General features: G+C 49.9%; 1 protein-coding gene across 3 annotated transcripts in view; it reads left to right on the forward strand.

Moving 5' to 3' along the window:
- The window catches only part of fstl5 (follistatin-like 5), a 540,838-nt gene that overhangs the window by 511,184 nt on the left and 16,225 nt on the right, over positions 1-13,429 (forward strand). For all 3 annotated transcript variants that reach the window (XM_087977338.1, XM_043698740.2, XM_087977263.1), the window contains one exon: positions 3,676-3,783. In XM_087977338.1, coding sequence (XP_087833464.1) covers positions 3,676-3,783 — 108 coding nt within the window. The remainder of the gene's footprint in view (positions 1-3,675; positions 3,784-13,429) is intronic.

The raw sequence follows: 13,429 nt of genomic DNA on the forward strand, positions 1-13,429 counted from the left end.
ACGGAATACCAGTTCCAACCTCTGTGTACATTTGGCACCATGTATCAAAACAATATGTCTTGTAAAACTTGGTGAGCCTCCACTGAACTGGTGGAGGTATTTCTTTTTGGGAAATTCTTTGGTCTGCAGTCAATAATGTTGCCTGCCCACAATTTCTATTCTCCTGGCACGTTGGCTCAGTGGTCAGCACTGCTGCCTCACAGCGCCTGGGACCCAGGTTCAATTCTAGCCTTGGGCGACTGTCTATGTAGAGTTTGCACGTGCTCCCCGTGTCTGCATGGGTTTCCTCCCACAATCTAAAGATGTGCACATCAGGTGAATTGGCCATGCTAAATTGCCCCATAGTGTTAGGTGCATTATTCAGGGGTGCAGGTAGGGCAGGGGAATGGGTCTGGGTGGGTTACTCTTCAGAGGGTCAGTGTGGACTTGTTGGGCGGAAGGGCCTGTTTCCATACTGTAAAGATTCTCCTCTAAAAATTCTAATCTAATCCTTGTCCCTTACCTGCCAAATCTGTTCAGCCCCAGTGGCAAAACATCTGACACCTATGAAAAATTGAGCCAACATATTTTGAAAATTCACATAACTTCACACGAAGAATATTTTTCTCCTTGAATGGAGAATGTAGATTGAGCACTAGGAGTGCAATTGGAAAATGCAAGTACAGACACTGAGACAATATGGGTGGAGCTCAAAAATAAGAAGGGTGCAATCTGATGGGATTATACTACAGGCACCCAACCACCACTGAGATATTGAAGGACAAGTATGTAGGCAGATTATGGAAGGGTGTATTAACAACAGGGTTGTCACAATGGGTGACTTTAACTTGTTGAAACTTTATTGCTGGAACAGCACAGCAGGTCAGGCAGCATCCAGGGAACAGGAGATTCGACGTTTCGGGCACAGGCCCTTCTTCCCCAGTATTGACTAGGTATTCCTTAGAGCAAGAGGCTTAGACAAGGCAGAATTTGTGAGATGCATCCAAGAGGGTTTCTTGAAGCAGTGTGTGGATAGTCCAAATAGGAGCCACGCTGGACCTTATCTTGACAAATGCATCTGACCAGGTGACTGATCTTTCAATGGGAGAGCATTTTAGAAACAGTGATCACAATTCCTGAAGTTTTAAGATAGCTACAAATAAGGATACGTCACAACCTTGCAATTTGAGGAAACAAATTCTGATAGTATTAGGCAAGACCCTGGGAGAGTTAAGCAGCAGCAGCTATTACCAGGCAAATCCACATTTAACATGTGGGAGTTGGTTAGAAATCTACTGATCAGAATTCAGGTAAAGCATTTAAGAAGGAAAGACAAGAATAGCAATGTAAGGGGCCCGTGCTTAATGAGAGAGATTATGCATTTAGTCAAAAGGAAAAAAAGGAGCATCATGTAAGGTTTAGGATGCTGTAATTGGACAAGGTCCCATGAGGAATATGAAGAATGTAGGAAAGAACCCAAGCAGGGAATTAGGTGAGCAAGGAGGTGCCGTAAAATAACCTTGGCAAGTAGGATTAACAAGAATCCCAAGGCATACTATACATAGTTTATAAACAAGAATAAAGCAAGAGAGATGATAGGACCCACTCAAGGATAAGCCAAGGATCTTGTGGTTGGAGGCAGAGCATGTGGGTGAGATCCGAAATCAGTACTTTGCATTGGTATACACCCGGGTGAAGGACATGGAGGACAGTAAGATCAGTGTGGAGCATGCTAATATGCTATGGCATTTTGAGATCAATAAATACGTGGTGCTGGATCTCGTGAAGAGAATTGGGGGTACAAGTCCCCAGCACCTAATGGTATCTACCCAAGATTATTGAGAGAAGCAAGAGAGCATATTGCTGTAAGTTCTTTGTATCCTCATGAGCCATGAGGAAGGTCCCAAAGGACTGATGAGTAGCTCATATTATTCCTCTATTCAAGAAGAGAAATAGGAATAATCCAGGAAACTATAAACTGGTGTGTTTGATATTGGTGGTTGGAAAGCTATTGGAGAGAATTTGTAGGGATAGGATTTATGCATATTTGGAAATGCGTGACCTAATTAGTAATAATCAACATGGCTTTATGCAGGCCAGATCATGTCTTACTAGCTGTTACAGATCAGGTCAAACCCCTCAAAATATTTTCAGACAGTAGCCTGGACCCTAATTGTTTTCTTACTTTAGAGGCAGTTGTGAAGGGGATATTCTGGGTATAATGCAGCTGGTCAAACCACTCGACTTTAAGCAAAACAGAATTTATGTAAACATTACAGTTGTAACATGAGCAAAGGAAAATGGAATTTAAGGTAACATAATTATTGAAAAACTTAACCGACCCGATACAGCAACTTAACTAAGGAACTGTTCCAATCCTGCAACATCCCGTAACCATACCCCTTGGCAAAAAGGTAAATTGAAACACAAATTCTTACATGCAGGAGAGAACAACATCCAAAGAGTTTTCAGAGAAAAAGTCAGTCAGGAATCATTTGCTGAAGCTGCAATCTTTCCTGGACTCCAACATCTTGTGACTGCCACAGCTAAACCAAACGAGAAAAAGCCTGAACTGGGAGAATTGACCAGTTCACTGCCATTGTTAAACTCAGCTCTTTGTAGACCCATCTGCCTTTATGACCTCTCAACAAATCCCAAGGACAAAATCACCTTGTTAAAGTGATAGCATCACCACACTAACTTGATTGTATTTTTCAAGAGATGATGAAGATGATCAATTTGGGTACAGCAGTGGATGTTGTTTACATGCGTTTCAGTAAGGTTTCAACAAGGTCCCTCATGATAGGCTCATCCAGATGATGCGTGGGCCCTGGGTGACTTGGCTGCTTGTATTCAGAATTGGCTTGCCCTTAGAAAACAGTGGGTAGTAGTGGAAGGGTTTTTCCAATGAATAGTGTTCTGCAGGAATCCATATTGGGACCTTTGCTGCTTGTGATATATAAAAATGACTTTGATTAGAAATGTAGTTGGGTGGTTAGTAAATTTGCAGATAACACAAAGATCAGTAGAGTTGTGGACAGTGTAGGAGATTGTCAAAGGTTATAGCAGGATTTAGACCAGTTTCAGAAAAGGGCAGAGAAATGGTGGAAGGAGTTTCATCTGGACAAGTTTGAAGTGTTACACCTTGGGAGATCAAATGGCAAGGAAAAGGATACAGTTATTGGCAGGACTCTGAACAGCATTGATGTGCAGGGGAATCTTTAGGTTCAATTCCATAGCTCTGTGAAAGGGCTACACAAAGTAGATAGAGTGGTAAAGAAGGTATGTGAAGGTATAGGAAAAGAATTTACATTGTCCAGGGGTAACAAGCCCAACTCAAAACACTGCAACTCAATGAACTGAAGACAGTCCTTAAAATCCCTCTAAAGGATTGAATGCATCTTCAAAGATGTCTCAAAAATGTCTTCCTTCACTGCAGGTGTCTTTCACCAATGAAGGTCTATCCTTTATTGGACTTAAACTAGAGCAAACAATACCTTTGCCCCACCTCTTTCACTCCAGGTTTCTACATAAAGAATGAAGTGGGTCGTTGAAATCACAGTCAGTGATTGTGCTCCACACTGACTAGATAATTATGTTGTCTAATAAACCTTTATTGACTCTTAAAATAATGTGGATCTTTAATTTGTTATTAATTCAGTTTGTACAGCACATTGATTCCATTCTCCATTGCAGATTGTAACGACTGATCCAGTTCCAGTGAAACTTCACTATGATAAATCACATGATCAAGTCTGGCTTCTTAGCTGGGGTGATGATGAAAAAAGCTCGCCAACATTGCAAGTAAGTATTTTTAGTTCCAGCAGAAGAAGTGGTGGAAATCCATTAAAAATTGCAAGTTATACAAATACATAATTACACGCATTTCTAATTGTATGTAATTAGTGCTCTTGAAGGTGAGCAAACTTATTGAGTTTACTGTTAACACTGGCTATTGACGACTGAACAAAGATCAAACTCCCTGAAATATTTAACCAGGCTTATTCAATAGCATTCACAGCTTGACTGGAAATTTCACTTCCCTGAATCAGGTTGGCATGGAGGTAGAACAGCAAAGAGAAAGGCCAATCAGCAGAGTGGCTAAAATTCCTGCCAATGTTTCCAGTTGCCTCCATTTTCCCGTGATCAAGGGAGAAAATGGAGGACAAGCAAACCATCTTCTTTTCAGAAGTTAATTAACACTACGGGCTCCCATCTTGGGAAACTTTTTTGGATCTTTTGCAAGCTGATAAGGGTTCAGCAACTGTCAGGTTTTATACCAGCCATATGGAGACAGGAAACATTTTAAAAGTGAAATACCTTTTAACATCTTGACCAGAGAATGCCCAAGAACACTGTAAGAGGCAAGGGAAGAAATTGCAGGGGCCCTGGCTGATATTTTTGCATCTTCATTAGCCACGGGTGAGGTCCGGGGAGGAAGGAGGGTAGCTTATAATTGTGCCATTATTCAAGAAGGACTGCAAAGAAAAACCTGGGATCTTTAGATCAGTAAGCCTAACATTTGTGGTAAGTAAGGTACTTGAGAAAGTTCTGAGATATGATATACATGCATTTGGAAAGACAGGTTTTGATTAGGAGTAGTCAGCATGGCTTTATGTGTGGGAGATCATGCCTCACAAAAATGTCAGAGTCCTTTGATAAAGTGACCAGGAAGGTTGATGAGGGCTGGGTGTTAAACGTAGTCTATATATATTTCAGTAAGGCCTCTGATCATGCTCCACATGGTAGTTGCTCTGGAAGGTTAGATCACATGGAATTCAGGAGGAGCTGGCAAATTGCACAAACAGTTTGCTTGATGGTAGGGAGCAGATGGTAATAGTGGAAGAATGCTTGTCGGACTAGAGGCCTGTGATCAGTGGAGTGCCTCAGGAGTTGGTCCTGGGCTCATTGCTGTTTGTTATCTCTATCAATGACTTGGATGAGTATAATCAAGACATGATTAGTAAGTTTGCAGATGACACTAAAATAGGCAGTATCATGGACAGTGAGGACAGTTATCAGAAAACGGAAACAGGATCTTGATTAGCTGGGAAAGTGGACTGAGTAATGGAAAATGGAGTTTAATATAGATAATATAGACACTATTCAAAAGGGCCACAACACACTGCAGTACACAAGAACTGCAAAAAGAGGAGGAAGAACACCTATACAATGTATTCGCCAAAAACGGATACTCGCGCAATTTCATCAACAGATGCCTAAGGGAAAGACAACGGAACGAGGACATGCCGCAAGCCAAAGGACTAGCCACACTACCATACATCAAGAGCATTTCCGAACTGACAGCCAGACTACTACGACCACTAGGACTCATAACAGCACACAAACCAACAGCCACTCTCAGACAACAACTCACCAGGACGAAGGACCCGATACCCAGCATGAGCAAAACCAATGTAGGGTACAAAGTCCCATGCAAGGACTACACAAGGCACTACATAGGACAAACAGGAAGACAGCTAATGATCCGCATCCATGAACACCAACTAGCCACGAAACGACACGGCCAGCTATCCTTAGTAGCCACACATGCAGATGACAAGCAACATGAGTTCGACTGGGACAACACTACTATTATAGGACAAGCCAAACAGAGAACAGCCAGGGAATTCCTAGAGGCATGGCATTCATCCACAGATTCAATCAATAAGCACATCGACCTGGAACCAATATACCGATCACTGCAACGGACATCTGGAACTGACAACCGGAAGCGGCAGGTACAAACCACTATAAATGCCAGAGGAAAGATCACAGAAGCGCTTCACAGGAGGCTCCCAAACACTGAGGATGTCACCTAGACAGGGGACGAAACGTCTGCAACACAAATTCCCAGCTCGGTGAACAGAACCACAACAACGAGCACCCGAGCTACAAATCTTCTCCCAGACTTTAATAGATAAGTGTGAAAATCAAATCAATGTAAGAGTTTCATGGTGAATTGTAAGGACTTTCGGAGTGTAGGGGAACAGAGGGACCTTGGAGTTTAGGTTCACAGTTCCCTGTAAGTGGCACCACAGGTAGACAGGGCAGTGAAGGCGGCTTTTGGCACACTGGCCTTCATCAGTCAGGGCAATGAGTATGGAAGTTGGGAAGTTATGGTGCAGTTGTACAACACATTGGTGAGGCTGCACTTGGAGTATTGTGTTCAGTTTTGGTCACCGTGCTATAGGAAGGATGTTATTAAACTGGAAAAGTGCAGAAAAGAAATTACAAGGATGTTGCCAGGACTCAAGAGTCTGAGTTATAGGGAGAGTTTGGAGAAGCTAAGACTTTTTTTTAGAGCAGAGGAGACTGAGGAGGGACCTTATAGAAGTGTATAATATCATGAAAGGCATGGATAGGGTGAATGCACTGCGCCTTTTTCCCAGCTTTGGGGAATCATGGACTAGAGGACATCAGTTTAATGTTAGAGAAGAAAGAATAAAAGGGAATCTGAGGGGCAACTTTTTTTACACAGAGGGTGTTACGCATACAGAAAGAGCTGTCAGCAGAAGTGGTTGAGGCTGGTACATTAACAGCATTTAAAAGGGATTTGGACAAATATATGGATAGGAAAGGATTAGAAGGATGTGGAGAAAGTGAGGTCTGCAGACGCTGGAGATCAAAGCTGAAACTTTATTGCTGGAACAGCACAGCAGGTCAGGCAGCATCTAGGGAACAGAAGATTCGACGTTTCGGGCACATGCCCTTCTTCAGGAATGAGCAGAGAGTGTTCAGCAGGAGAAGATAAAAGGTAGGGAGGAGGGACTTGGAGGAGGGGCGTTGGAAATGTGATAGGTGGAAAGAGGTCAAGGTGAGGGTGATAGGTCGGAGTAGGGTGGAGGCGGAGAGGTCAAGAAGAAGACTGCAGGTCAGGAAGGCGGTGCCGGGCTGGAGGGATTCGGCTGAGACAAGGTGGGGGGAGGGGGGATGAAGAAACTGGTGAAGTCCAAGTTCATCCCCTGTGGTTGGAGGGTTCCCAGTCGGAAGATAAGACGCTCCTCCTCCGACCGTCGCATTGTTGTGGTTTGGCGGTGGATGAGTCCAATGACCTGCATATCCTCGGTGGAGTGGGAGGGGGAGTTGAAATGCTGTGCTACAGGGTGATTGGGTTGGTTCGTCCGGGTGGCCCAGAGGTGCTCTCTGAATCGCTCCGCAAGTAGGCGGCCTGTCTCCCCAATATAGAGGAGGCCACACCGGCTGCAGCGGATGCAGTAGATAATGTGGGTGGAGGTGCAGGTGAATCTGTGGCGGATATGGAAGTTTCCTTAGGGGCCTTGGAGAGAAGTGAGGGGGGAGGTGTGGGCGCAAGTGTTGCACCTCCTGCGGTTGCAAGGGAAGGTGCCGGGAGTGGAGGTTGGGTTGGTGGGGGGTATGGATCTGACAAGGGAGTCGCGGAGGGAGTGGTCTCTACGGAAAGCTGATAGAGGAGGGGAGGGAAATATATCCTTGGTGGTGGGGTCCGTTTGGAGGTGGCGGAAGTGACGGCGGATGATGCGCTGTACATGGAGATTGGTGGGGTGGTAGGTGAGGACCAGTGGGGTTCTGTCCTGGTGGCGGTTGGAGGGGCGGGGCTCAAGGGCGGAGGAGCGGGAAGTGGAGGAGATGCGGTGGAGGGCATCGTCGATCACGTCGGGGGGGAAATTGCGGTCCTTGAAGAAGGAGGCCGTCTGTGTTGTGCGTATTTTGAACTGGTCCTCCTGGGAGCAGATGCGGCGGAGACGAAGGAATTGGGAGAATGGGATGGCGTTTTTACAGGGGGCGGGGTGGGAGGAGGTGTAGTCCAGGTAGCTGTGGGAGTCGGTCGGTTTGTAGTAGATGTCCGTGTTGATTCGGTCGTCTGAGATAGAAACAGAAAGGTCTAGGAAGGGGAGGGAGGAGTCCGAGACTGTCCAGGTGAATTTGAGGTCGGGGTGGAAGGTGTTAGTGTAGTGGATGAACTGTTCAACCTCCTCGTGGGAGCACGAGGTAGCGCCGATACAGTCATCAATGTAGCGGAGGAAAAGATGGGGGGTGGGGCCAGTGTAGTTGCGGAAGATGGATTGTTCCACATACCCTACGAAGAGGCAGGCATAGCTGGGGCCCATGCGGGTGCCCATGGCTACTCCTTTTGTTTGGAGAAAGTGGGAGGATTGGAAAGAAAAGTTGTTCAGGGTGAGGACCAGTTCAGTCAGTCGAAGGAGGGTGTCGGTGGAAGGGTACTGGGTGGTACGGCGGGAAAGGAAGAAGCGGAGTGCTTTGAGTCCTTCGTGATGGGGGATGGAGGTGTACAGGGACTGGATGTCCATGGTGAAGATGAGGCGTTGGGGACCGGGGAAGCGGAAATCCTGGAGGAGGTGGAGGGCGTGGGTGGTGTCACGGACGTAGGTGGGGAGTTCTTGGACTAATGGGGACAGGACCGTGTCGAGATAGGAGGAGATGAGTTCGGTGGGGGAGGAGCAGGCTGAGACGATGGGTCGTCCGGGGCAGTCAGGTTTGTGGATTTTGGGCAGGAGGTAGAAGCGGGCGGTGCAGGGTAGTGGGACTATGAGGTTGGAGGCGGTGGATGGGAGGTCCCCTGAGGTGATGAGGTTATGGACGGTCTGGGAGATGATGGTTTGGTGGTGGGGGGTGGGGTCATGGTCAAGGGGACGGTAGGAGGAGGTATCTGCGAGCTGGCGTTTGGCCTCAGCGGTGTAGAGGTCGGTGCGCCAAACTACTACTGCGCCTCCCTTGTCAGCTGGTTTGATGGTGAGGTTGGGGTTGGAACGGAGGGAGTGGAGGGCTGCGCGTTCCGAGGGTGAGAGGTTGGAGTGGGTGGGAGGGGTGTGGGAGTTCAGGTAGCGGTTAATATCGCGGCGGCAGTTTGCAATAAAGAGGTCGAGGGCAGGTAGGAGGCCAGCACGCGGTGTCCAGGTGGATGGGGTGTGTTAGAGGTTGGAGAAGGGGTCGTCAGAGGGTGGGTGAGGGTCTTGATTGAAAAAGAAGGCACGGAGGCGAAGGCGGCGGAAGAATCGTTCAATGTCACTCCGTGTATTGAATTCATTGACCCGAGAACGTGTGGGAACGAAGGTGAGACCCCTCCTGAGGACTGATCTCTCATCCTCAGAGAGGTGCAGGGCAGACGCCGCCGACGATGACGTCACTTCCGCCCCCACCGACCTCGCAACCTTCATGATCGCGGCCCAAACAACCGCCTCCGGGATCGCCGCACAGACAACCTGCTCTGCGATCGTCATGAAGACAATCGCCAACAGATTGGCGACCTCCGCGGCTATGGGGAAGAACTCTGTCTCCGTGGTCGCCGCAGCTACTTCCGCCCCCAGTGACGTCAGCGACCTACATTTGGACCACATCGCCGCATGTGTCTCCGCCCCCCCGCCGCGTTCCATCACCACACCTAACCCCGCCCCCCCGCCACGTTCCGTCACCACGCCTAACCCCGCCCCCCGGCCGCGTTCCGTCACCACGCCTAACCCCGCCCCCCGGCCGCGTTCCGTCACCACGCCTAACCCCGCCCCCCAGCCGAGTTCCGTCACCGCGCCTAACCCCGCCCCCCGGCCGAGTTCCGTCACCGCGCCTAACCCCGCCCCCCGGCCCAGTTCCGTCACCGCGCCTAACCCCGCCCCCCGGCCGAGTTCCGTCACCGCGCCTAACCCCGCCCCCCGGCCCAGTTCCGTCACCGCGCCTAACCCCGCCCCCCGGCCGAGTCCCGTCACCGCGCCTAACCCCGCCCCCCGCCGACCTCTGTCCCCGCCCCCAGGCCTAACCCCGCCCCCACATCCAGCTCCAGTCCCACACCAGGTCCTAGCTCCCCGCCCTGCCGTGTGTTCACCATCCCTCCGGACCTGCCCCTCTCTGAGGATGAGAGATCAGTCCTCAGGAGGGGTCTCACCTTCGTTCCCACACGTTCTCGGGTCAATGAATTCAATACACGGAGTGACATTGAACGGTTCTTCCGCCGCCTTCGCCTCCGTGCCTTCTTTTTCAATCAAGACCCTCACCCACCCTCTGACGACCCCTTCTCCAACCTCCAACACACCCCATCCACCTGGACACCCCGTGCTGGCCTCCTACCTGCCCTCGACCTCTTTATTGCAAACTGCCGCCGCGATATTAACCGCTACCTGAACTCCCACACCCCTCCCACCCACTCCAACCTCTCACCCTCGGAACGCGCAGCCCTCCACTCCCTCCGTTCCAACCCCAACCTCACCATCAAACCAGCTGACAAGGGAGGCGCAGTAGTAGTTTGGCGCACCGACCTCTACACCGCTGAGGCCAAACGCCAGCTCGCAGATACCTCCTCCTACCGCCCCCTTGACCATGACCCCACCCCCCACCACCAAACCATCATCTCCCAGACCGTCCATAACCTCATCACCTCAGGGGACCTCCCATCCACCGCCTCCAACCTCATAGTACCACAACCCCGCACCGCCCGCTTCTACCTCCTGCCCAAAATCCACAAACCTGACTGCCCCGGACGACCCATCGTCTCAGCCTGCTCCTGCCCCACCGAACTCATCTCCTCCTACCTCGACACGGTCCTGTCCCCATTAGTCCAAGAACTCCCCACCTACGTCCGTGACACCACCCACGCCCTCCACCTCCTCCAGGATTTCCGCTTCCCCGGTCCCCAACGCCTCATCTTCACCATGGACATCCAGTCCCTGTACACCTCCATCCCCCATCACGAAGGACTCAAAGCACTCCGCTTCTTCCTTTCCCGCCGTACCACCCAGTACCCTTCCACCGACACCCTCCTTCGACTGACTGAACTGGTCCTCACCCTGAACAACTTTTCTTTCCAATCCTCCCACTTTCTCCAAACAAAAGGAGTAGCCATGGGCACCCGCATGGGCCCCAGCTATGCCTGCCTCTTCGTAGGGTATGTGGAACAATCCATCTTCCGCAACTACACTGGCCCCACCCCCCATCTTTTCCTCCGCTACATTGATGACTGTATCGGCGCTACCTCGTGCTCCCACGAGGAGGTTGAACAGTTCATCCACTACACTAACACCTTCCACCCCGACCTCAAATTCACCTGGACAGTCTCGGACTCCTCCCTCCCCTTCCTAGACCTTTCTGTTTCTATCTCAGACGACCGAATCAACACGGACATCTACTACAAACCGACCGACTCCCACAGCTACCTGGACTACACCTCCTCCCACCCCGCCCCCTGTAAAAACGCCATCCCATTCTCCCAATTCCTTCGTCTCCGCCGCATCTGCTCCCAGGAGGACCAGTTCAAAATACGCACAACACAGACGGCCTCCTTCTTCAAGGACCGCAATTTCCCCCCCGACGTGATCGACGATGCCCTCCACCGCATCTCCTCCACTTCCCGCTCCTCCGCCCTTGAGCCCCGCCCCTCCAACCGCCACCAGGACAGAACCCCACTGGTCCTCACCTACCACCCCACCAATCTCCATGTACAGCGCATCATCCGCCGTCACTTCCGCCACCTCCAAACGGACCCCACCACCAAGGATATATTTCCCTCCCCTCCTCTATCAGCTTTCCGTAGAGACCACTCCCTCCGCGACTCCCTTGTCAGATCCATACCCCCCACCAACCCAACCTCCACTCCCGGCACCTTCCCTTGCAACCGCAGGAGGTGCAACACTTGCGCCCACACCTCCCCCCTCACTTCTCTCCAAGGCCCCTAAGGAAACTTCCATATCCGCCACAGATTCACCTGCACCTCCACCCACATTATCTACTGCATCCGCTGCAGCCGGTGTGGCCTCCTCTATATTGGGGAGACAGGCCGCCTACTTGCGGAGCGATTCAGAGAGCACCTCTGGGCCACCCGGACGAACCAACCCAATCACCCTGTAGCACAGCATTTCAACTCCCCCTCCCACTCCACCGAGGATATGCAGGTCATTGGACTCATCCACCGCCAAACCACAACAACGCGACGGTCGGAGGAGGAGCGTCTTATCTTCTGACTGGGAACCCTCCAACCACAGGGGATGAACTTGGACTTCACCAGTTTCTTCATCCCCCCTCCCCCCACCTTGTCTCAGCCGAATCCCTCCAGCCCGGCACCGCCTTCCTGACCTGCAGTCTTCTTCTTGACCTCTCCGCCTCCACCCTACTCCGACCTATCACCCTCACCTTGACCTCTTTCCACCTATCACATTTCCAACGCCCCTCCTCCAAGTCCCTCCTCCCTACCTTTTATCTTCTCCTGCTGAACACTCTCTGCTCATTCCTGAAGAAGGGCATGTGCCCGAAACGTCGAATCTTCTGTTCCCTAGATGCTGCCTGACCTGCTGTGCTGTTCCAGCAATAAAGTTTCAGCTTAGAAGGATGTGGGCCAACTGCAGGGAAATGGGGTCAGCGTGGATGGACATTTTGGTCGGCGTGGACCAGTTTGGGTCAAAGGGCATGTCTGCATGCTGTAGCTCTCTCTGACTCTATGACGCAGTCATTATGTTATTAGTTCAGACTTGTTAGATAGCTGTGAATGATAGTCTGTCTCAGATTAGGCAGTTGTTTGAAGGCAAGAAGTGAAGGCGTAGGGATGGCCTTGGTAAGATGTTCAGCATCATTGATGACGTATTGAAGATTGCAAAGAACAAGGTGTAGTTTCTCCACTCCGGGGAAGTACTGGATGGTGAAGGGGAATCTAACAGCCGTGTCCCACATCTGTCTTATGTGGAGGTCACAGCGGTTTTCGCTGTGGCATGTCAGACTGGCAATTGATGAGTTGATCATCGTATCCTATTCCTTTGAGTGTATGAGGAGGTATCCATCATGTTCCTCCTCATCTCAGCAGATCATGTGTGTATGCAGGGCTTGTCCATAGGGGATAGCTGCTTTAGCATGTTTAAGGTTGAAGCTGACGAAGTGAATTATCATGAGGTTATCCGTGGACCATCATTCACAGCAACCTACCAAGCCTTCAAGAGAGCAGCAACCACAGCATCACACAACATTGCCATGGCAACCTCTGCAAGGCATGTTAGATTATCAACATTGATACCACCATCACATGTGGTACGTATTCATTTGCCTAGGTCAATGCTGTCTATCTCATACCTTATAGGAACGGAATCTCCGAAGGCACATATTGGTGAGACCATGCAGACACTATGGCAATAGGTGAACTGACCTATTCAATAGGCAGGAATGTTCCCTCCCAGGTGGGGAACACTTCAGCAGTCAAGGATATTCAGCCTGCAGTCTTTGAGTAAGCATTCTCCAGGCAGCCTTCAAGATACACAACAATGCACAATCGCCAAACAGAAACTGAGAGGCAAGTTGCATACCCATGAGGATGGCCTCAACCATGATCTTGGGTTCATGTCACATAAAATCTTCCTTACTGTTGCTTTGACATAATCATCTTGGTAACTTGTTATTATCTCTCTACCTTAGTTAGTTTTATGTGGAAGAGCCGGTATTGGGCTGGGGTGGACAAAGTTAAAAATCACACAACACCAGGTTA

This window comes from Chiloscyllium plagiosum, unplaced genomic scaffold (assembly GCF_037043375.1).
Source record: "Chiloscyllium plagiosum isolate Xiang-an unplaced genomic scaffold, Cpla_swu_hap1 HiC_scaffold_1, whole genome shotgun sequence".
Taxonomy (NCBI): domain Eukaryota; kingdom Metazoa; phylum Chordata; class Chondrichthyes; order Orectolobiformes; family Hemiscylliidae; genus Chiloscyllium; species Chiloscyllium plagiosum.